This window comes from Pezoporus flaviventris, unplaced genomic scaffold, assembly GCF_033815535.1.
Source record: "Pezoporus flaviventris isolate CSIRO_AGI_PZ_B2104156 unplaced genomic scaffold, CSIRO_AGI_Pfla_v1 ptg000030l, whole genome shotgun sequence".
NCBI lineage: Eukaryota > Metazoa > Chordata > Aves > Psittaciformes > Psittacidae > Pezoporus > Pezoporus flaviventris.
Genome location: NW_026892578.1, coordinates 6,552,083 through 6,575,720, shown reverse-complemented (window position 1 = coordinate 6,575,720; position 23,638 = coordinate 6,552,083). Strand labels below are relative to the sequence as shown.

The following is a 23,638-nucleotide window of genomic DNA, read 5'->3' as shown; positions in this document are numbered from 1 at the left end:
CTTGCTGTGGATACTGGGGCTCCAAGCTTGTGATATTGAACTCTCATAGTGGCTGTTGTTATGTAATTCCTTCAAAGGCTCCCCAGTGTGTTCATGAGATGAAAAATAAAGGGAGGAGGAGCTATTCTGCTTATTAATCCTTTGTGGTACAGCATTCCCATGTGTTAAATGAGATCTCTGGGGATGAGTCCTAGAATCAGTTTTGGGAAATTGTATCTCTGGCTTCTGTGAAGGGCTTGTCATCTTGCCTGCAAATGTTACCACTTCGTCTTTCTAAGCAAGTTGACATGCTTGTCAAAAAGCTAAACAAATGTTATAAACTTAAAGCAGGATTAAATTGGGGTAGGGTTTATTTTAGTTATTGTCACTGGCAACTAAAAAAAACTTCATTAGTCTGGCTCAGCAGATGTTTGCAGCTGACCCTTAAGAGATACCTCTTGTTCCCTTGTTGATGAGGTCGGGAAGGGATGGGGGTGCACATTAGCTCCTTAGCTGGGTGAGCACGCTGCGTTTCTGGTTGGCGTAGGTGCTGACTCCCTTGCTTTTGTGTCATTTGCTGCCTTGCTACACCTGGCCCTTTGTCCAGGCTTGCTGGGTGTGTGGTGCCTTAGCTTGAGTTATGGCACTGGGTGCGTTCTCAGGTGTCCAGGCAGCCCAGACAACCTGCTGTCACTAGTCCAGGGACTGCCCATGCTGTGTGTGTGTGTGTGTAAGCTCTGCTGTATTGTGGAAACATCTGCTTCAAAGGGCAGGGCTGTGCACATGTTCCCCTGTTGGATATCCCATCCTGAAATACAGAGGATGGAGCTACGAATCTCATAGGTATTTCATAGCTCTTCTGTGAATTTCCATCATTGGTAAGTGCAAGTTGCTGTTTGTTGGCTCATTGCCACGCAGCATTTTAGGACCTGTGTGCTCCTCGTGCAGTGGTTAAACAAGAAACTTGGTCTTATGGATGCCAAGGGTTTGCTGTGGTTTAGTGAGCGGTTATTAACAATCCATTTTCCCTATTGGTGGCTGTGTTGGAGGCTTCTTAAATTAGGTCTTCCCTTGGCTGCTGAAATTCTTACAGCCATCTGGCTGCTGCTGTTCCATTAATAGTACCTTGAGATCCTGTGCGTTTGTAGGGTAAGGGACACATTTCCATGGTTTGTTTCTCCTGCTGTTCTGGTTCTTCAACACCTGTCACTTCCCATGAGTAACTCCAGGGACAACCTGTCTCCAGTACCTCTGCTTCCTTGTGATTACCAATTTTCACTTCTGCAGAAGTAAAGTAAGACAAAAAACAGGAGGCTTATCACCTGGCTGGTGCAGAATTCCAGTTGTGCTTGGAAACAGATGCTCTCCCTGACAAAATAAATCTCCCTTACACAATGCATCCATTGAGTTAAGGTACGTTGGAGCTTGTCATGTGCCAGTGGATCTGCATGTGTGCATGACAGTTGTTCAGCAGCAGAAGGTCTGATGACCTCAGCTGTTGAAAGCAGCAGGATACCTTTTCATAGAAGGACAAGTCAGGCTGGTTACCACCTACCTGTTTTTCAGACTTAAAGGACTTCAATCTTGATTGCATATCGATGTTCCTTACGAACTTGGTAGGAAGCAGCAGAGGCAAAAAGGATTTTTGTGTGCAAATTTGGATAGACAATTTGCATTTGAAAGATCATCTGCACAGGCTTAGGACATACAACCTTTCTGCTGGTGAAGGTAAAGAAAACAAATAGAAAGATTGCCTCGTTTATTCCTCAGGACTTGAGTGCCTGAAATTGTCTTCTGTTAGGATAGTCTTGGAGTGACTTTCTGAGTCTGGACCCTGTTTGCTTGGTCTCTGCCAAAACAGACATTTATGGAGATGTTGCTTTAAGGCTCACACAAAAGGCTATTTCTGAAAACTGCGTGGATCCTCCAGAAGTCGACTGATTGCCTCTCCGAGAGCAAATGAATTACTTTTGTACGTCTTATTTGAAAGGGATCTTAATATCTATAATCTCATTATTACCACACTATAAATCAGGGAAAAAAAACAAAGAGTATTTTGGGATAGGAAAAACGGCTCAGTAATTCATTGGTAGACAGAGCTATATGAATTCTTTAGCTAACTAGGAGAACTCGATTGTGCCTTGTCCTGTGGCACTCGATGAGGACTGACAATTACAGTTTGCCCTCTTTTTCTCACTCAGTGTTGCTATACAGGAACAGCTCCAAACTTGGATCTTGTTATTCTATCATCAAACTAAATATTCACTGGGGCTTCTTTTTTTTTTATATTTTTCTCTTTTTTTTTTTTTTTTTTTTAATTCCATCTGCGGTTCTGCCAGTTTCCTTCGGGGGTCAAATTTGCATGCAAGTTAATCAGCTGTAGGAGGAGGGAAAAAAATAACTGTTAGGATTTGTCTGCTGAGGTCTCTTCAGCACAAATAGCACCAAAGTCTCAGCACTGAGTGCCCAGTTCAGGAGGTGCTAGCAGGTCCCAGCGTGGCACCTCTTGGGTGGCCCCTCTGACCAGCTCTTCAGATGCCTTTGGCGGTGCCCATCTTTCATGCCTGATAAGGACTGGAGACTGATTCAGATAATCCAATTCTGCCTTTCGCCTTTAATGTCTTAAAAAGAGGGTTTAATGAAGAGACTAATATAAAGATATGATATTTTAATATCCACAATTCATAATGTTCCGCAATGCAGATGTTCAATTTATAGGGTAGGAGAAGTAGCTTTGTAAAAAAATACATGCAAATTTAATTTCTTTTAATAAACTTTTAATACTTCTTTTTTTGTTGGTTTTGGCCTCAAGCTGGGTTGTACAGATCACAGAATACCAAAGCAAGCAACTGTAAGGGGAGTTCTGAGGTTTTCATTGTTTATGTTCATACTCAATGCATTTCTGCAAAGAAGAAAGTTTAACACTTCTGTTTTGATTTGGCAACTTTACTTATGCCCATCCCTACCCCGGAGTTGAGATTTTGCTAGCAGGAACTGGTCATTGATATGGAAGTGGTTGTTGATATGGGTCTGCAGTCTGTTTTAATTCTCTGTGGTCTTGGCAGTTGCAGAGGCAGCTTGACAGCCCTGGAAAATCAGTATTTTTAAAAACTACAGAATTGCCTTAAATTCTTAGTGGCTTTGTGTAAAGATGTCTCTGTACATGGAAGCTATTTCAGATTAAGTAGAAGTATATTTAAAAAGGCAATAATTATTTTAAAATAGCTTCATATCTGGACATATTTATTATAGAATAAATCTGCCTTATTTTTCTGCTGTAGCTTAACCCATTTGCAAACTAGACAGGCTTATTTCTTCCAAATACATTTGAATGCAGGTAGAACCTGCAGCCTGGGAATAGCCTCTCTCAGACTTGGCGTGATAAAGCAGCATTGAAGGGCTGCAGGCTGGTTTCTTTGAACATAATGGGAAATTAACAGCTAGTGCTTGGTCAGGGGAATTTCGTTAGCACCAGGGCTGTACAGTTCTCATGTCCCACAGTGAGATCACTGGCATTACGCCTCTGTAACTGAGATCAGTATCTACCTACTTACCAGGAGCAGTGCAGAGAGGGAGCTGGGGTGTTTGAACGAGGTGCAAGAAGCGCCAGAGGGAACCTCCCCAGTGTGGCAGAGCCGGTGGGTCCCCACTGCCTCCTGCCTGGGAGCTCCCAGCCTCCAGCCATGCTCCACTCAACCTCTTGCACCGAATAAACCAGTATCTGCTGGAAATCTAGGCTGAGCCCGGGTCTGGTTTGAAAGTTTGATGTTGGGTTTCATCATGGGAGAGGTGTTTTCACACTGAAAAGGTGGGTGTTTCATAAACTCTACCTAGAGGTGGAGTTCTAATGAGAACAGGGCACCAGTAAACTGCCTTTCACTGTGGTTGTCACTGGCTTACACACCCAGCTTGGATTAGATCCTGCCACTTTTACTGATGTAAGAACTAGCAGTGAGAATCATGATGGTTCATTTTACATTAAGGCATCCATCTTGCTGGAAACAGTGCACCTTTTCTGATGTTTAGAATTAATTTAAGAGTAATAAAAATGAAAACTAAGAATTAACTGAGGGTTGGTTTTGTTTTGGTTGGTTGGTTTTTGTGTCTCCCCCCAAAAAGAACATATTTTCCTTTTTGTGTTTCTCGCTGTGGCTGAAGTGAGCTGATATACTGAGATGTGACATACAGTATTGTGTCTATTCGAAATCATGCTATGTGGAAGCTGTGTACTGTACTGTTGTAAATAAAATAGATACTGGCCATTTTCCATGTGCCTGCAGCATTCATTTCTCCCTACCTGGATGCTTTCTTAGGTCCTTGGAGCTAGCTGCTCAAACAGGCCTGTTTTAAAACTCTCTGTAATACAAGATCTCAGTGAGTGCATTTCTGCAGTGGAGTCTGTCCATCTGTCACGCTTTTCATTGCAGGTTGTTAATGTACATGATTTGAGTGGCCATTGGGACCAAAAATTGTCCTTTTCTTTACAGCCCTCATGGACAGGATAGGATCGGGCATTTTCTTTCACTGTCCTCTGCTAAGCACTATTTCATTGCAATGATGCCTGTTATCACTTTGCTTTTCTGACTTCCCCTTTTTCCTTCATGTTATTTTCCCTTCCCCAGTCCTGACTTCTTTTTCTTGCATTCATTTTCTTGCATTCATTTTCTTCTAAGCGAATTAATTTTGCATTAAAATGTCACTTCTTATTCAATAGGTAGGTAGAGGGGTGCAGAAATGGAAATGAGTGGCAGCACCTGTATGCAACACGTGAAATCCAAATGTCAGGTTGGCGATGTGGTGAGAGGGGAGAAAACAAGAGGAGGAGAGAATGCTCAGCCCAAACGAAAGCAATTTCTGTTGAGGAGTTCTTTTCGTTAGAGTATGTTTTTTTTTCAGCTGTAAAGAAATAAACAAAAATTGAAATGACTTTGTTTCATTTTCCCCATGGTTTCTATGCCCAAGTGCACAGGTGAAATGGGATGAAAGATAAATGGGGAGGGAGGACACTTGAGAAGGAAGCAAATTGTGCAACTTTTACCACGTCAGCAGAATTTTCAATGTAGTTTATGATTGGATTAATTAAATTTTAAAGTAGAATTACTTAGTGGACTTTAGCTGATGTTTTTGCCTTCTAGATGGCATTTTCTTTACAAGTACATATGTAGTTGCCCCATGCAAAGTTCACACATGTATCTGATATGGCCAGAAATGGCCTTTCGTGCTTTAACACCAAGGCAATGCCAGTGCTTCTTGCGTGGATTTAAAGCTGTTCCACCCCTCAGGAGAGGCCTCAGAATAACTCTTACAGCATGGACTCAGCTGAATGAAGAAGTATTTGTTTTGCAAGAGTTCATTTTTCAGAGTCTTGAACTTTTTGAGCTAACTAAACCTCAAAAAGCTGTTTGTTTCAGTTTATCTGCCATCTTGCAAAGAGTATTGCCCTGTTCCTGGTTGAGACCTGTCTCCTCTCAGCACACCTTTGGTACAAGGCAGTGGGTTCGTATTTTCATGTGGTCTAAAATACTGAACAGTGGGAACATACTGCTTCCCCTTTATATGAATGCAAATCATTCAGGCAGTGATTTTTTACTCCGTGGTTGAAAGGAATTGAGATTATATGTCCTTGCCAAATTTCAAGTGTATCTGGTCACGCTGAAGCACAAGGGCTCTTCACATAGAGATGACAACTTGTTTCACACTAAGAACATCCTCTTCAAAATCTTTTATTTCCTGTCTTCATTTTCAAAATCTGCAAACACTCCTTTGTTTGTTTGTTTGGTTGGTTTTTTTCCTCCTTCACTGACAGAGAACAGACCAAGGAAACATAATCTAAAAATGCCAAGATGGTAAAGTAATAAGTAATTAAAAATACTACCCAGAGCGGACAATTTAACCCAAGTAATTACTGTCAGGTCTAGCTTCTATTTCTAGGTTTAACTCTTGAAGAAAATGAAGACATTTTACTTAGAGTTTGTTATGAGAAATATTTTTGGTGGAAATTGCAGCATTGCTTATAACCAAACCGAAGTTCTTTAACAAAGCTCTCGGTGATGTTTTATTTAGCTCGAATTATATACATTAGGACACCTACATACATGAATATCGCTGTAATAGGAATTAACTTTTAAATACTTGCAAACAATTCTCACTGCATGGATGGGAAGAATCCTGTTGTTACCTGAAGAGTGCAGAAATTCATATTGAATCATGCTGGAAAGAACTGTGTATTTCAAAAAGGTAAAATCTGGGTCCTTTTTCAAGTTGTTGTGAAGAAAGCAGCTTGTATCAGCCCTAGTTCTGTGTTTTATAACAATATAAAATATGATCTAGTGTTGTACAACAAAGCAATCCCCTAAAAACCTAGAAATCAAAATAGAAAGTCCTTTGATAGATGAAAGCCGACATCTTTTTAACATTTGTTATTTATGACATTGCCTACGGACACCACACCATGGTAAAGTACTCGGTGCCATTTTACTTGTCCAAATACCTAGCAGCTTCTTCTAAAAAGCAAACAGAAATTCACCTTGGACACCTGAAAACACTCAGTGCTTCACATGAAAGATTCACCACCTCATCAAAAGATCATATTTGATATTTGACCTAATTCATGCCTCCCCTGAGCAGTCACATTAAAATGCTTTTGCTCTCCTCTTGCGGGAGGGCTCCCTCCGTCTTGGAGGGATGCATTGGGCAGCCTGCAGTTGGGATGGTGGCCACTCTGCCAGGACTGTCCCAGCCTCTTTATAGCTCACTTGGGGGTCCAAGGGCTGACTGGGGATTCAGGGTACAGAAGCTATAGCCCCTAGCAGAGGGAGCTTGGAGAGCATGCCCTACTCACTGGCTGTGTTTTGCCCTGTGCCAAGGGGTGCTTGTTGGGGCACTGGGGATGCTAGCTTTTGTGGGAGAGGGCTGAGGTGGTTGGGAAAAGCAGTTGTTTTTTTTTAATGCAAAAAATTACCCCCTCCTTTCTATGGGGGCCAGGACTGGACTTGATGATCCTAAAGGTCTTTTCCAACCCAGCTGATTCCATTAATCTATGATCTTCTACAGGGAGAGGGCTTAGTTATGCAGGTAAATTACAGCATTTGGCTCCTGCCCTTTAGATACATCATCTTTGACTGAGCTCTTTGCTGTTTCTCCCATGTTACTGGTAGAGGCCTGTCCTTCATCTTTCCTCATTCAGGAAGTTTTCAGGATATCATGCTGCTGATTGAGGTTGTTTTCCTGTGTGCGTGGAGTAAACCATCTCTGAGCTGACTTGTATCAGCAGTCACCTTGCTCTGTAACAAAGTTAAGGTGAACAATTTAAAGGGCATTTTACTGCAGGATGACGAAATGCATGCAAATAGAAACAAAAAACTTTCTGATCTGAGTGTTTGTCTTTCGTGTCATCTTTCCTGAAGTCAAGTCTTTCCTGAACTGTTAATACTAGAAAATCAGCGCAGTAAATAATGGCGGATGCTCACTAGTTTTTATTTCTATGCAGTTTGGTTTTGACACTGTTTACTAGCCTGGCTTGAGTAGTCTGCAAAGTGTACACCTCTTTAAAATACATCTTAGCTTCTTTATAGTGTTACTATTGTGAACTAAACTTGTGTTATTTCTTTTTTGTCATATAGTTTTCCCTACGCAAAATGGAAAGGTTGCTATAGTGACTGGAGGTGCTAAAGGAATTGGTTACCAAACTGTGAAGCGTTTGGCAAGGCTTGGCATGCACGTTATAATAGGTAAAGTGATTGGTTTATTAATATATTTTTTGCTTCAGAAAGTAACTATTTTTTTCTCTTAGGGAGTATTTTCTTTCCAGCACAAGTAGAGATATGGCAGCATAAGTGAGGGATTTGCTAGGATTTAGATCAAATAAAGATATGATTTATGTTTTGTTTTGCAAGGCCTTCAAGAAAAGTAGATGATTGGTTGTTGTTTGTTTTTTCTTTTACTGCTGAACTTGGAAGAGTTGGGCTACATTATTTACTTATATAAGAAGTAAACAATAAGGTAATGAAAAAATCTTAAAAATATGTGTTATTTAAAAAATATTTATTATCTTGTTACTGAGGATGGTCTACAGCGTTAGGGTCCACATGTTCATTAAGAGGAAAACTAATGAAAGCCTTGAATATTCGAGTCATAGTGGGGATGATTTGTGTTATAAGAGCAGGAGAAGCCCTGAGAATTTCTTCCATGTACAAATTGAACATTTACATCTCAGTTTGTCACTGTTGGTGGCCTTTGTAGGCAAGGCAAGGAAATAAATACCCATGGCGGTTAATTCGTGTCGGTCTGAGGTGGCCTGGACAGCTCACCTTCTGGGGGTGCCTGTTTCTCTCCATTGATAATAATTTTATAATAAGGTACCTGTGTTAGACCAAGACACCTGAAGTTAGGTTAGGTGAGTTCCTGTAGGAGCTCCACAAATGTCCTAAGTGCACAATTACTTCTCTGTATTACAGACAATATTAGTGAGACTTTTTCCCTGTTTTTTAATATATATAATATATTAAATATATCTAATATATTCTAAGATATCTAGTAAGTTTGCATGTAACATCTTTAATACTCGCATTTAAAATGCTACCTTTTGCTTCATCTTTCTTTAACTAGATTTTTACCTAAAACATTGTAACGTTTGCACGGTAAGGTCGCTGAAGGTTGGTATTTCATAATACATTAGCAAGCTGGTGATGCTGTTTTATTTAGCTTTTATACAGAATTTATACAGAATGTGCTCTCTCTGAGGTTTTGTAGACATGTCTTTAAAAAAAATCACAACACACCAAACAAGAAACAAGAGCACAGTGCACATGTATTTTTAGTCTAGTGCATCAGTAACTCTAATGGAGTTGCCCTGGAATTATACAGGTGTAATGCAAAATGCTACTTATTTTAATAGATGTGTCAAAACCAAGCATCTACAAAATGCAAGCAGATGCTGCTCTATGTAGCTAGATGCTAGATGTAGCTAACATAGTTAGATGTAGCTAATGTCAGGATTAATATTTCAGTAAAGAAGGGTCTTCTCATGTTTAAGGTGGACTGCAAAAATGTACTTGTTGGGAAAACAAAAAGGCCGATTTTCTTCTCTTTGCATGTGGTCATGGGAGCACAGAACTTTGCTGCTTTTTTTAAGACTTTTTTTATACCAGTTAGGGTTTAGGGTATTTTATGTTACAAAATCAAATTTGAGATCTTTAGAAAAGGAAAGGTGACATTTAATTACAAAATCTCTGAATAAGCTGATAATTTTTTTCTACTCACAATCGCCCACTCATAGATCTCATTCACTCATACTCACACCTATACTCCCTTGTGTGCAGCATGGGAAAAGGTACAGCAGCTACTGAGTTCTTATCCTGTCTCTGTGGTTCTTCCTGATTGGAAATGGCAGGTTAGTTTATGGACAGATTTTTTACAGTTTTTAGGAGTCATCAGCTCTTGGTGTGTTTTTCCTTATCTGGAGTATGTAGGCTATGTCTGTAGCCTATTTTCTGGGCGGGTTAACAGCAAAAGTAATGGTATGGGTGATATTCCAGAACCTGGATGTTATCCTCTGGGTGGCAGAGTGCATAGTCATCTGCTGACAAGCCCTCTGTTCTGTAGCCTGGAAACATATCTTTTATTTTCAATAAGGGGCATTCTTTTAGCTCTTTGCTCTGCTTTTTCTTCTGGTGCTTACAGATACACACACTTCCATTCACTCTTCAATTGTACCAACCTTAATATTTGCATTATGAATCTCTACAGATGTAAATTAATGAAACTAATTATAGGAAGCATTTGATGAGTAAGATTTTCAACTGATTCAATTCTTCCAGGCAAACTCTGACCTAAACGCTGAGCCCTATGAGTCACAGCCATCTTCTTCGCCTGTGAAATTCTTCAGAGCAAAGAAGCGCTGTCAGGAGAATGGATAGTCTCAGGCTTTGTTCCAGCTGCAAGATTAAAACAGTCTCAAAATCACATTAAATGCAATGACCTTCCATCCTTGTTGCTAACTGTTGGCCTTAAGTGTCCAGAGTATGCTTAAAATACCTGATGGCACATTGGCATGCATTAGCTGATTCAGCTTGAGGCCATGCAAGCAAAGATTTAAGCTTCAAATAAGACAGCAAGTGTGCTCAAGCTTTCTACCCTAGAAGCGTTTTCACCCTGTGTTTGTATATAGACATGAACTTAATGTGAAAGCGTGGATGTTAGGAGAATTTGGGCTTGCAAGGGAGACTAGTGTAGCTCACAGTCAGTCTTGGCCTTTCACTGAGTGCTTCTTTCTCACTAAAGGGAATTTAGCAACAAAGAATGAAATCCCTGTGTCAGGCAAATGAGTCAGACCTGAATGTCTGATGTGAAGATGATTCACCATCTGTGATGTCAAAGTCCATTTGACATTTTAGAGGAGTAAATGTTTGAAGTAACTTACTTTTAAATTCAGTCTGCCAATGGAATGAGGAAAACAGCCAAATAAAAAGCATGTAACCTTGTGGAACATGAATGGGCGCTGTTATGAAAAGGCAGTGTGCTCACTTTTTCAGCAAGCAGTTGCACAGTGCTTTTACAGCTTCTTTGTTTCCAGTCACAGCACTGGTGCATAAGATACCATTCTTGCACCTCTGCGAGTTCTGCTTGCCCTGCCTGCAGCCTGTTGCTGGGAAAAGGTTGGCATGAATGCTGAAATGATGAAAGTCATTTTCTAAGGTTTCGTTTGAGGTATTTCATTGAGACTTTTTGTCAGGCTGTGGTAACATTATGGGCAGTCAGAAAGGCCTTTGCTTTAGGAAAATCTTAGACAGTGGACCCCTGGTAGAGAAAGCTACTGCCAGTGGTGAGTCTTCAGAGCCAAAACACACCAGGAGCTCCCTCCTATGCAGTTTACTACTTGATAAATAATCTTGCAATTTTATTTTCAGAGCCAGAAGGTAAATGACACACAGGTTTTGGTGCCTACTGACTAGTGACTGATATTGAAGATGGTGTTTTGTGTGGACTTATAAGTAAATATAGCATTGCAAAATCAAGAGATTCTTCTCATAAAACCCAGTAGGTTCAGCTCTGGTTCACAGTGCTGGCCACAGTTTTGTGAGTCTGAATTTAAACTGATTAGAAGTGTAAACTCTTCATATTCCTTCCATCCTTCATCACTGGGGTTTAATTTTAAGAGGATTCTGTGGGTGCATGTTAAAATTGTTGACTTAAAAAAAGCTTCTGTTTGATTTTTCCTTTTTTTTTTTCTCAGTGCATTAATAAAGGTCTGGAAAAAAATGTCTGAGAATATCTAATGTGGGAGCTTTGATAATACTGTTTGATAATGGTGAATGAAGAAGTCCAGCTTGACAATGTTACACATGTGCTGCTTGTTATGAAACACCAGGTTCAGGACAGTGTAATCAATCTTTTTGTCTATCAGCGATTTTCTAAGGCTCACATTCTGAAGGAAATAGTACCGTTATATGTACATATATGTATATACATATATTCGAGTGACTTATTTGAGACATGCAATTTTGGCATAACTAAATGTAGTTCCATCACCAGACTTGGCACTGCTGTGTGACCTCTGTAGGCCCTGCAGGAGACCAACAGTAGCTATTTCTGTCATCTGATTCACATTAGTTTCCAATTTTCAAGCTGGACTCTCTGCACTATAAATCAGACAATTCTTATATTGTATAATAATACAAAGTGACTTTAGAAAGGTAATTAAACCCTATCAAGATGGTGCAATTGTTCATTTTCAAAGACAGTTTGATTTAATTTCAATTGCTGACAATTTATATGAAACACTTTAATAGTCTTTTCTCACTGTACATAGATGTGTGAGATGCTTGAGATATATTTTTTGTAGAAAAGTATTTATCTTCATAATTTAAGCTAAGTTTTGTTAGGTCTGAGTGAGTCCTAGAGTTATTCAGGAGGTGTCAAAATGTTACCAGCCTTTTAGATGTGGGTGATGGTTTCCTTTTGCTGATACGAACATTAAGAAAATGCATGCAGATTGCCTTGCAATTGTCATTTGGTTCAGTTTCTAACGTATCAGTACACTGTAATCAGGGTTATGAAAACTCTACTTACAGTGTTATTTATACATTATGCATGCACACACAGCCACACATAGTCTTCCAAATCTGTTAGAATTTTGTCAAACACTCTAGTCCCCAATTTCTGCTCTAAGGAGCCTGGAAGGAAGAACTGGAAAAAATACGGAGCCTGCTCTAAGGAAGAACTGGAAAAAATAAGAGAAGGATGGTGAGGAGGGTGAGATGGCCCTGTGCCAAGTGGGGCTGATGGGGCTAATAAGCAGAGGTTCTTTCACTTGCAAACAGATGACTGAGGTGCAATATTAAGAATGGTATAAAGAAAGCGGATGAGAAGTGGTTATTTCCTGTCTTATTGTACACAAAATATAGAACATCAAACAAATTAAATAAATTGAAAACAAACAAAAAAAAGCAAAACCAACCCAAACCCAAACAAAAACAAAGTACCGAAGTACAACATTTTAATGTAATTGTGTCATTATATTTAATGTAATTAAGTGTGTCACAGAGCCTGTTGTCCCAGACCCCTTCGGCAGCCAAGCGCTTGAATGAATTGGAAGTTCGATTAGATGAAGCAGTGGAGGATAGGCTCATTGAGACTCTAGGTGTGACCTTTGATTCATTAAATTCCTGCAACTTCTTGCTACTGGCAGGGGGGATGTATTGCAAAATGCCACTCCTATGCTGTCACACCTTCCCTTTAAGCATCTGCTCCAGGTTATTGTTGGGAACAGGGCACTTGTGTAGGTGTTTCTTGGGTTTGGTAAACAGGGTCGTTCTTAACTTCTCGGTGGAACAAGTGGGTTGCCAAAACCTAGGGCAAGAATGGTAATTTATTTTCTCTTTGCAAACTGACAAAAGATGTGTGGTATCTGTAGATATAAAGAAGCTCTATCACTTCCTCATCCTTAGGTCACATCCTTATACCTAGCTTTATTGAATAACTAATGTCTTGAAAGTTTTACAGATAAAACCCAAGATCTATATTTCTTTTGTTCTAAACAAGGTTTTTTTTCTTCTTTTTTATTGAAGACATTACAGATTCCTTTAGAAAATACTCATTGTACTGAGTTCAAATTTCTCATCCTCAGAGCTTTCTGGGGCAGTCAATCCTCTCTCAGGCATATGCTATTTGTTGTGCCACACGCATTCGCAAAATCATAATCCTCATAACATCAGCTGATAGGATTTTGGTTTTCTCTTGAGGCTTTGGGTGCCCTTGCAACCCTGTCTTCAGGCTGGCGTGCTGATGAAATCAGTTCCCCTTCAACTGTAATGAGGATTATGCTACTCTGAGGAGGTACCTTAATTCAGATTTCCAGTTGGAGTCTTTTTTATATTCTGCTGCATAAAAACACCTAACCATTACCCTCTGCAACTCCTTAGTCAAATGGTATAAATTTTTACAGGATTTATTACCATACCATCAAGCTTCTCCTGGTAAGACGCATATGCATTAGTTTACAGGCATCTGTTCTAAACTTGTGTTACTTTAAGTGATCAGGGGGAGTGGGGAATGCCATGGGGCAAGCTGTGAACCCTGGAAAGTGGTTCATCATTTCAGGGATTATCTGATACATAATTATAGCTAAATAAGTCAAGAGATGAGCGTTTATCTCAGGTAGAGTTCCCCAGGTGAATGAAGGGGTTGCACTTGCCAGAGGCTGGGGAGAGGGAGGGACTGGGAGCCGATGTGCCTGCACAGTTGACCTGCCACCAAGCAGATCACCCTGTCCTCGCTTTTCTGGGTCGCCTACAGTGGGGTTTGTTGCAGGCTGAGGGGTGCTTCAGTGCTCAGTGTGTCTCTTGGGTTCCAGGATGGAGGGGTTGGGTCTCTCTCTGGACCATCTCAACCTGAGTGGTTTGCATCTTCTTGGTGTTCTTTACTGTGAGGATGGTGAGACACTGGCACAGGCTTCCCAGAGAAGCTGTGGCTGCCCTATCCCTGGCAGTGTTGAAGGCCATATTGGAGGGGGTTTGAGCAACCTGGTCTAGTGGAAGGTGTCCCTGCCCATGGCAGGGGGTTGGAACTGGATGAGCTTTAAGGTTTTTTCAAACCCAAACGATTCTGTGATTCTGTAGTCTCAAAAAGGTTTTATTTGTGTTTCACTTTTATGTTATTTAGCTGAAAGTCAGGAAATTCTCCACCTGCTACCTTTGGTAAGCTAAGGCTTTTCGGATTTGTGGGTTTATTCTCTTCAGGCAACCTTCAGCTTTGCAGGCTGTATCATTCTTCATAGACTATTATAAATTCCTTTATAATGCCTTGCAGTGTGTTCCCTTGAAACGTCAAGATTGCAAATCCTTATTTTTGAAAAACAGCAACTGGAAAAGATCTTGATTTTTTTATCAGGATCAATTTTCAGCATAAGTATCACTTACTCTTTTGGAGAGATTTTCACATTCAAAGAAATGAAAAATATAAAGAAAAATATAAAAAATAAAAAGTATAAAGAATATAATACAGATGTATCAGGACCCCTTAACTAGTGATAGTATGAATGTTTCCCAGCTGTGCTGGATTTCTAGGAGCTGTGCTTTTGCCATCCTTGTTCAGGCTGAGCAATCTTCTGTGATAATTCTGTTGAAATCCCTGAAATAACGTTCAGAGTTAGGATCTACTTAAGTTCAGAGTTAGGATCTACATTAAGATGGCAGAGCCTGACCTTTAGGGTAAGATCCAAAGCCTATTGCTGCTGATAACAATTTTTCTATATGCTTCTGTGGTGGCTTTAGATTGACATGCTTTGACTTGCGGTGTTTGTGTAGATGAATGTTGAAGAGGAGAGTCAATGTTTTTCACTAAAAGTTCTATTAAATATATTTTCCATCTTTTTGTTTTCAACATGAGTTTCAGTATTAGTAATAATTAGTTTTTTTCATGCCATTAAAGTGACATTTTGCACAAATGAATCCATTCAGACTTGAATGTTATTAGTTTTATTTTAAGAATTGATTGTATTGAGGAATGTTATTGAATCAGTCTCACCTAACTTTTTTACTGTTCTGTAGGGACTAAAAAGAAAAACATCAGATTGGGCACTGAGCAGCTTGCATAAACAGTTCTTGAGACAACTGTATCTATTTTGTATTCCCAGTAGACACTTTAAACTAGCAGGAAAAGCAAGATTATTATGGTTTTGGGTACTTAATGATCTAAATTCTCAAGACATTGAATCTCTTTTTCTCAAAGCTTTTGTTCAGATTCCCTCACTGCATAAAACGCATGGTCTGCCTTCCTGTGCCTATTCATCTGTCCAAACCACTTGAATTCAGAGTAGGCAAATCTTATGCTACAGATGGTATGGCATTTAAAATGAGTAAATTCTGGTGTGTTGAACCTACGAAAATTATGGTGAATTGTCAAAAAGTCCAGTCCAAGGATTCTCCTGTGCGTCACAAAGTTTTTTAAAGAATCGCTACAGATGTACTATTTAGGATCTAAACCAGTTGATGGTGGTAAGAATTTAATCCTTGTATAGTAAACTGTCCCCTTCCATAGTTTTGAGTGCTGTGCTCCAGTGTACTTGAAGGTTGTGCCATTTAGTAACCCATCTTCATCAAAAAGACACAAACTATTTCTATTTTTCATTTTTCCCAGCCTAAACCTGATTGTGTTAGTTTGGTGAGTTAACAGTTTGGTTTTTTTTTAAGTTTTAATAAAAAAGAGGGTTTTTTTAATTCTGAATAAAAGGGGGTTGTTCTTTTTCATGCCTACCACTCACTTTTCATAGAGGATCCCAGAAGGATGTACCAGAGGAGAGGCAGTACAACAGTGCAATATCCGTTTCTTCTCCCACCCATCCTCAGCAAGGGGATGCTGGTTTCCTTAAGCTAACTTAGAAGTGTAGATTACTCTCATAGTCTTACAGTATCTTTCTAATATACATGTCTTTGAACTTTATGTAAGGATTTTGGTCATTTGTTCAGTGTTCAGTGTCATTTGTTCATTTATTCTTTCTTACAGGATTTTCTTTGAAAGAAGCATTTCAAAAGCCTCTGTTACAGTAGCAGCTTTTACTGAGATACTCCAGGTTTCAAAATCTGCTTTTCAAACTCTCTTGATTCAGGCTGGAAACAGACAACTGAAGTGACTGTTCAGCAAAATAATTATTTTTTCCCAGTGGTCTAGAGTGAAAAATATGCAAATATGAATAAAATGAGCTCTTTTGGAAAGCACTGAGCTTCAATGAATAACCATTTATATAACAGCAAAATAAAGCATATTAAAATTTGTTGTGAACACAAGCTCTTTTAAAAGAACAAATTAAGTGAACGTACTGAGAGTTAAATCAAGACACTGGAGGCTTTAATAAGTCCGTTATCTTCATCAAGAGGGCTGAATGAAAGAGGAAGACCTTCACAGAATTGGCACTTAAGTGTTTTTGTTTCTACACTAACTCTCTCTGGTGTAATAACATGCTGAGTTTGAAATCTTACTCTAGTACATCATTTGAGGTGAAACAATGAGGAAAACTAATCTCTTGCCCACAACCCCTGTGCAGATTTCCCCAGAAATGGCGGTTTCACTGGAGGGTTGGTTTGTGGATGCTGCATCTATATGTAGAAATTAGCATCAAGCTGAATGTTTCTGTTCTGTACAAGGCTGATTTAAAAGGGAAAATAAACAACAGCAAGGGAAAATACTGCAAATGTCTCCTTGGTATTGTTTGGTTGGTTGGTTGGTTTGGGAAGTTTTGTGTATTTGTTTGGTTGGGTTTGTTTTTTTTTCCTTTTCTTTCTTTCTTTCTTGGTCAGTCTGATCAACATATTTCTCTAGTTAATGGAATTCATAGAGAACAGTTATAGGCCAGTATGACTCTAGGCTTTATGTGAGGATTATTTTCTCTCCAGTATCTGAAATGCTGAATGTCTTTCTTTTGGCTACGTTTATGCAAATATTGAGTCTTCTTGCATATCATGGAAACAAAGATGTGTTGCAAATCACTGTTTTTTACTGCAGAAGCACAGCAAAACCTCCATCCTCAAAAGAATATTAACCTGCCTTCTCAAAGTGGTCAGGTTGTCCCAAAAATCTCCATTCACTGCTCTGAGCCTTTATCTAATGTAACCTATGGATGGCATGACCTGTCTCAAAGGGCTTACTCCCACTTTTTGAACATATTCGCTGTGAGATCAAATGAATCCAGCTTAATATAAAGCATGTTCTAACATCTTAAAGTAAATACAAGCAGATACCAACTACTGTGAGCAGGAGGCTGAACTAGATGACCTCCTGAGGTCCCTTCCAAATTCAGCTTATTCTGTGATGTGATTCTTCTCTTTGATAGAGCTGATTCACTGTTAGTAAAAAAAAAGAGAGAAAAAATGTGGAAAACCTGAAATTGTGGCTGCATAGCTAACAGTTGAATGAGAGGACAGAATGCTTGTAAAGTGGCGCAAGATAAAGCCTGTATAGAAACTGTCCTGGTTTCTGCTGGGATAGTTAATGCTTTCTTAGTAGCTGATACAGTGTCATAAAATCATAGAATACCAGGTTGGAAGGGACCTCAACGATCGTCTATTCCAATCTTTATAGGCAAGCATGACCTAGAATAGATGTGCCAGCATGCTGTCGAGCCAAATCTTGAAAGTGTCCAGGGTTGGGGAATCAATCAGTGATGTGTTTTGGCTTCAGCCTGAGAACAATGCTGATAACACACCGGTGTTTCAGTTGTTGCCAAGTATGCTTACCCCAATCGTGGACTTTTCAGTCTCTCATGCTCTGCCAGTGAGGAGGGGTACAGGAAGTGGGGAGGAAGCAGAGACAGGACACCTGACCCAAACTAGTCAAAGGTATATTCCGTACCACAGCATGTCATGCCCAATATATAAACTGGGGGGAGTTGGTCAGCACAGGCTGATCACTGCTCGGGTCAGGCTGAGCGTCAGTTAGTGGGTGGTGAGCAGTTGTGCTGTGCATCACTTGTGTTTCTTGGGTTTTATTTATCTCTCTCTTTTTCCTCTTGTTATTATTATAGTCTTTTACTTTTATTTACATTATTAAAACCTGTTTTTATCTCAACCTGAGGCTTTTAACTTTATCCAGTTCTCTCCCCATCTCACAGTGGGTTGGGAGGAGTGAGTGAGCAGCTGCATGGTACTTAGTTACTGGCTTGGGTTAAAACATGACCGAAACCAAGGCAGAGGTTTATATAATCAGGAAAAGAAAAAGGCACCTTCATGAAGTTTGTAAGAGGTATCATTCTTTATATTGAATTTGGATAATAAGCAATAGGTATTTTGATGTGTCATGCTATGGAAAATGTTTGTGGATGGATAAATAAAATGTGAAACTTCTTTTTAAAAAGTTAACTTGTACTACCAAGCACAATATTTTGTTTGTGCTTCTGGTTTTTCCTTTGATATAAGTTATTATAAAAATTGCCAAACAAACGTCACTATTTACCTAAGCTGAATGTCACAAAAGCTGGTCCTATCTTGTATGAATAAATGAGATAAGGAGGCAGAGCTTGTGTGAACAGCAGTGCATTTGTACAGCCTTTGTCAAAACCTCTTCTACCTGACAGTGCCTTTTCACCTAAAACTTCATACTGGTTTTACACTGTGGTTAGCACTTCATAGCAGCATGCTTATATTTGCTGTCCTTAGGTTGATTGCGTCACTGATTTTCCATTTTCTGTATTCTAACAGCTGGAAATAGTGAGAGTGAGGGCCAAGAAGCAGTGAGGAAAATACAAGAAGAAACTTCGTCTGGAAAAGGTACCATACTTTATCCTTTTCTTTAAGGAACACTTTATTCCTCTCTTTCAGCTGGCACCTTTTCTTACATTATCCCACTTTGTGTATTGTTAACCATCTTTTACTTTGGGGAAGCTAATCCTTAAAGTAAAGGATGTTGAGAGCTTATAATCCTTCACAAAATGAAACTGTTTTCTTAAAAATAGCTGGGTCTTTCATATCAAGCCAAAAATCCTATGTTTTTACAGTTCTTCATTTTTTCTCTTAATTCCATGGGCAGTCATGTTGGGGAGGCAGAAGGAGAGCGTAGCTTGATAACTATGAGAAAAGGTGTATTGCGCACTATATGCTGTGTGATTATAATTTGCAGTTTATGGTGGGGGTTAGTGCATCTGATGTTTCCATCTCAGATTCACTGGGTGTAGCTCTTATTAGCATATGATGATTCACTGATGCCACTTTGATGTATCATTTCTTGGCAAAATAATAGGGCAGTGCTTCTAGTCCATCCTATTTAGGATCTTCATGGCTTCTTCTGAGATCTGATTCTGGTTTTGTGCCTCTAATAATTACTGTTATGATGATCAAAATAAGTTAATTATTGTGTTAAAACCCCCTTTCATTAAGATTTATCTTTTGACTTAAATGTGCACCCATCATACCCTCAGGATACATGTATGCTAGTTAAAAGCATCATAATTAAGGTATAGTCAGAAGGATCATGAAAGGAAAAAGGTAATTATTACATTGTTTAAGTCTTTTGCTGGAAGTTTCTGTACAGAGACCAAAACCATTTGGAATTAATTACCTCACGTGACCTGCATGAAGCGGAATAAAGCCGGGTCTGTGTTATTTTCTCACAGCCGTGTGATCACAGGTTTTTCTAGCACCCCAGTCTTTCCTGGTTTTTCTGAATGAAATAAGCTCTAATGCTCAGTTATAAACTTTGTCAAGATACAGCTGGCAGTTTGAGGAAGCTGAAAGTGTATCTGAAGTTGACTGAAGTTTATTATAATGACTGAGGGTTTAGTAATCTCACGTCCTGGTAGATTTGGCCCTAAAACAAATGGAAAGAGAATTTCAAGAATTTTCTTAAAGCAAATTTCAAGAATTGTTTCCCGATTGAGGGATGTTTGGACTTACAAGTGAATTGTCCTGTACAAAGGGTTCACTTGAGTCTGAGCAGCAGTCCTGTGTGAAGAAAACTGCTTACAGAAACTGTTCCCATATGAAATACTGGACTCTTGAAGGAGAGCTACCCAAAGCAGTATTACTGGGCAGCCAGCATGATGAAGGATTAGGACAATATAGCTGTCCTTCCTTTACTGTGGACAAACTATATGAGTGGGTGCCAACAGTTTGCTATCCAGACCTCAAATCTCTAATAACAAAGAAAATCTCCTTGCTTGTTAGCAGATTAGACAGCAAAAGGGAGCAAGAGACCTCGTCCTCTCCTTGTTTCCTGGCTGAGCCATACATAGCACAAACATTCCCAGAGACAGCTCTGGGAAAAGGCCAGGCTTGTTGAATGCACAATGTAATGTAATTACAGAGTTTTTAAGGTGATATGGGCCTTCTGTGTCTTGGCCACTGTCTGTCTGGGGCTCTGTCTGCTATCTAAGCATAAGTAGTTTTTCTTGACATAATGTACACTTCTGGGACATGTGAGTTTCAAAGCGTGTATGTAAGTGATTCCTATGAAGCAGCTGATGAGCTGTTAACAGTTTCAGAGGAGAATAAAGACTAATAATCAAAAGGCTATGCATGCAGGTGATCCTTTCTTTTTTTTGCAGCAGCAACATGGCAAGACATGAAGAAAAGACTGAGAACATTTTGAATGCAGGGTGGCAGGAAACTTCTTTTCTCATACTGGAGGCATATAAACCAGTGTCAATGCCAAAAGATGGTAGGGTACTGGAGAGGAAATCAGTTGCAGCCATCTCCTTACAAGACAGTGATGCTGAAGGACACAAAAAAATCTAAGCAATATATCGCATCACCTCTTCTTACCACACATCCTCTCTCATAGTGCTATACCAGAAACCTCTTTCATTCCTCTCCCTGCTGATTCCAACCTACTGTTTAGGTGTCCTTCTTGGTTTTGAGTCTCTGTGCTGAGTTCCCTGTTGCTAAACGTAAAGAGTGAAGAAGGACATGGGTCCACAAGAGTGGAAGAGAATAAGGTGTAGGTCCTTGGGTCATGATGGATCCAGTTCTCTTGAACATCAGAACTTCTTCCATGATAAAGCACTCAAAGCCCTCAGATATTCAGAGCAGACCAGAAGAAGTGCTGCATTGTCATTGAAATTATCAAATGGCCACTATTTCCAAAAGACCAAGGGCAACAGATTGCTACGCTCTGAATCATAAAGCTGGGAGAAGCCAGAATGATGTGGGCATTTATCTTGCTTCCATTTGTTAAATTGGGAACTTGTGTTGTTAATAGTAGCAATTATATGGCTGGGAAAATTGTTGATGGCTAGGGATTGCCACAGAGATATTCTAATTGTGTAAGTCTCTGTAATTTACCCAGGGTGTGTCTATGCTAGTGTGTTCATTAGTTAGATCAGGAGAGTGCTTTCCAGGCAATGTTCAACGGTTGCCTGCTTGCTGAGCACAGGTTCACATCAGGAAGGGCACTGCAGGTCCTGACCTGGATTCTGTTTAGACAGAACTAGCCTGAGAGGTGACCTGCAGCAGACTGACTTCTGTTGATTGATTGGGAAGTTTCTGTGATAAACTCAACTCTCAATGATACTACAAAAAAATCTTTCTGTGTACATAATATAGCTTATCTCCTCAGTTACCCTCAGTTTACATCTCTGCAAATGAAAGCTGGTTTTAACCCAATGATTACAAGCATACAAATGTTGGAAACTAATATATAAACATGAATGAAAGCTACATTCATTCCAGCATAGGTTCATGAATGCCAGTGGAATCAGCAATTAGCAAAAGTTTATGCATAAATATCACTTAGCATAGTACTGAGGAAAGGCTCTCACAAGAGCAGTGTAGGAGCTGGAGTTGCAACTACACTCAAAGAAGAAAAAATTTGAAAGTTAGTGAGAAAACAGGGTGTAAAAGTCATATTAAGCACAGACCTCTTCAAAAGGAAAAGCCTGTGTTTAATCTCACGCAACATTTTTGCGGCAGTTCAAATAAAACCACAATTATAAAACTAAGCACTAAATCCACAGCATTCATGAGGCTTCCATTTGAAGCCAGGTGAGAAAGGAAGGAGAGACTTTCTCCCTCGGAGTCAGAGGAATGCAGAGGTTAGCATGGTGGCAACCAAATTGTGTCATTTACAGTCTGACCCACATCAAGACAGCGTGGGCCAAGCAGTAGGAGGAATGATAGCACCTTAGAAACGCTGCAGTGTGCGTGCATTCAACAAGCCTGGCTTTTTCCCAGAGCTTTCCCTTGGGATGGTTGTGCTATGTATGGCTCAGCCAGGGAATAAGGAGATAACAAGGTTGCTTGCTCCCTTTTGCAGTGTAACCTGCTAATGAGCAAGATCTTTCCTTGTTATTAGAGGTCTGAGATCGAAGAGCTTACCCAAAGAAGGGGTGACCTACCTGATAGGTACCAAGTGTAATTGCAGAATAACTCATGGGTGATAACTCCACTAATGTTCGCTGTATGTCAGGCACCAATTTCAACAAAACAATCCATGTTTCTCTGCTCTGTACCAGACTGTCACTGGCTTTCCCTGCAGGCTAGAGTAAACCAGCTGCTGAGAGTTCCCAAATTCCCAAACTTTTAGATTTGGTTTTGATCAAGAGTCAGTGGTGATATTCCGAGCACATGGGCCAGAGTTGTGAAAGCTATTCAGCAAGGCCAATGCCTTCTTAAAATGTTCCAAATTGTCTCCTAGGACTTTTTTTTTTTTTTTTGACATGGTATGTCAAAGGTGTTGTTATGGATGTGATCATTCAAATGGTCAAAAATAGTAGAAAATATTCGTGGTTGAGAAGTGTTTTCTATGTGTGTGTGTAAGCATGTGTGGGTTTATCCTTGCTGTGTCAGATTTGCTTTTATGGTGTAGTTTTGAGGTGTAAAAGCGTAACATCCTGAGCTTATGGCAAGACCTGGCATGGCTTCTTTGTTCCTTCTACCACATCCTGCCATTGGCATATCCTTTCTTTACCACTGCTGATGCTGAAAGACTCATAGAACTGGTTTAAAGAGTTTCCTAGAAATAATAGTGCAGTTTCCATCTGCATGGCTTCTTTTTTCATGCTGATGTGTTATCTCCAGTACTTAGGTTTGGCAGATCAGGGACTGCCCTAAGTTAGAGTTGTACAACTTAATGCCAGGCTTATGAAGACATCTTGAAAGACAGGATGGTGATATGGGTGAGGAGTGAAGAGGTCTCAATCTGACAGTGTGCCACTTTGCAGGTCCCTGCATGGAAATGCAGAGCACTTCTGCGTTGTCTCTTGGTGATGGGTATGAGAACCTTGCCTGAACATTAAGATTTCTTTTCCTTCTGTAGCCTCAACTAAGATTATATCAGGTATATTCAAGCCCTATGAAAATATTTGAATCTTGAAAAACACCGGATGTGTTAATCTAAGTCTATAAGGACTGGATCCTCCACATGCTGAAGGGATGGAAGACCCCTTTCTAGAGTCTAAGAAAGTAATGCAGGGGCTAATACAGTTTCTCTGTGCTCATAGCACTTATGCCCAGCCCTCTTATAAAATCATTTAGGTGAATAGTTTTCAAATCAATTGTCCTACTTTTCTGTTGGTTTTACGTAATACTTTGATGCAAAACATGGTTAAATTCATTAAGCCTGCTTACTCATGTCTTTCTTGTTCTCCTTTTGACTTTCAATGTAACATGTTACAAGATTTTTTCCCCTTGGTGCTTACAGACATTTAAAACAATGGAGAATTCCCATTTTTTTGTGT

General features: G+C 39.7%; 1 protein-coding gene across 3 annotated transcripts in view; it reads left to right on the top strand.

Moving 5' to 3' along the window:
* DHRSX (dehydrogenase/reductase X-linked) overlaps positions 1-23,638 on the top strand; it is a 160,519-nt gene that overhangs the window by 29,598 nt on the left and 107,283 nt on the right. For 2 of the 3 annotated variants that reach the window (XM_061459828.1, XM_061459827.1), the window contains exons 2-3: positions 7,602-7,709; positions 18,669-18,737. In XM_061459828.1, coding sequence (XP_061315812.1) covers positions 7,602-7,709; positions 18,669-18,737 — 177 coding nt within the window. The remainder of the gene's footprint in view (positions 1-7,601; positions 7,710-18,668; positions 18,738-23,638) is intronic. The other variant, XM_061459829.1, reaches the window with a different exon arrangement.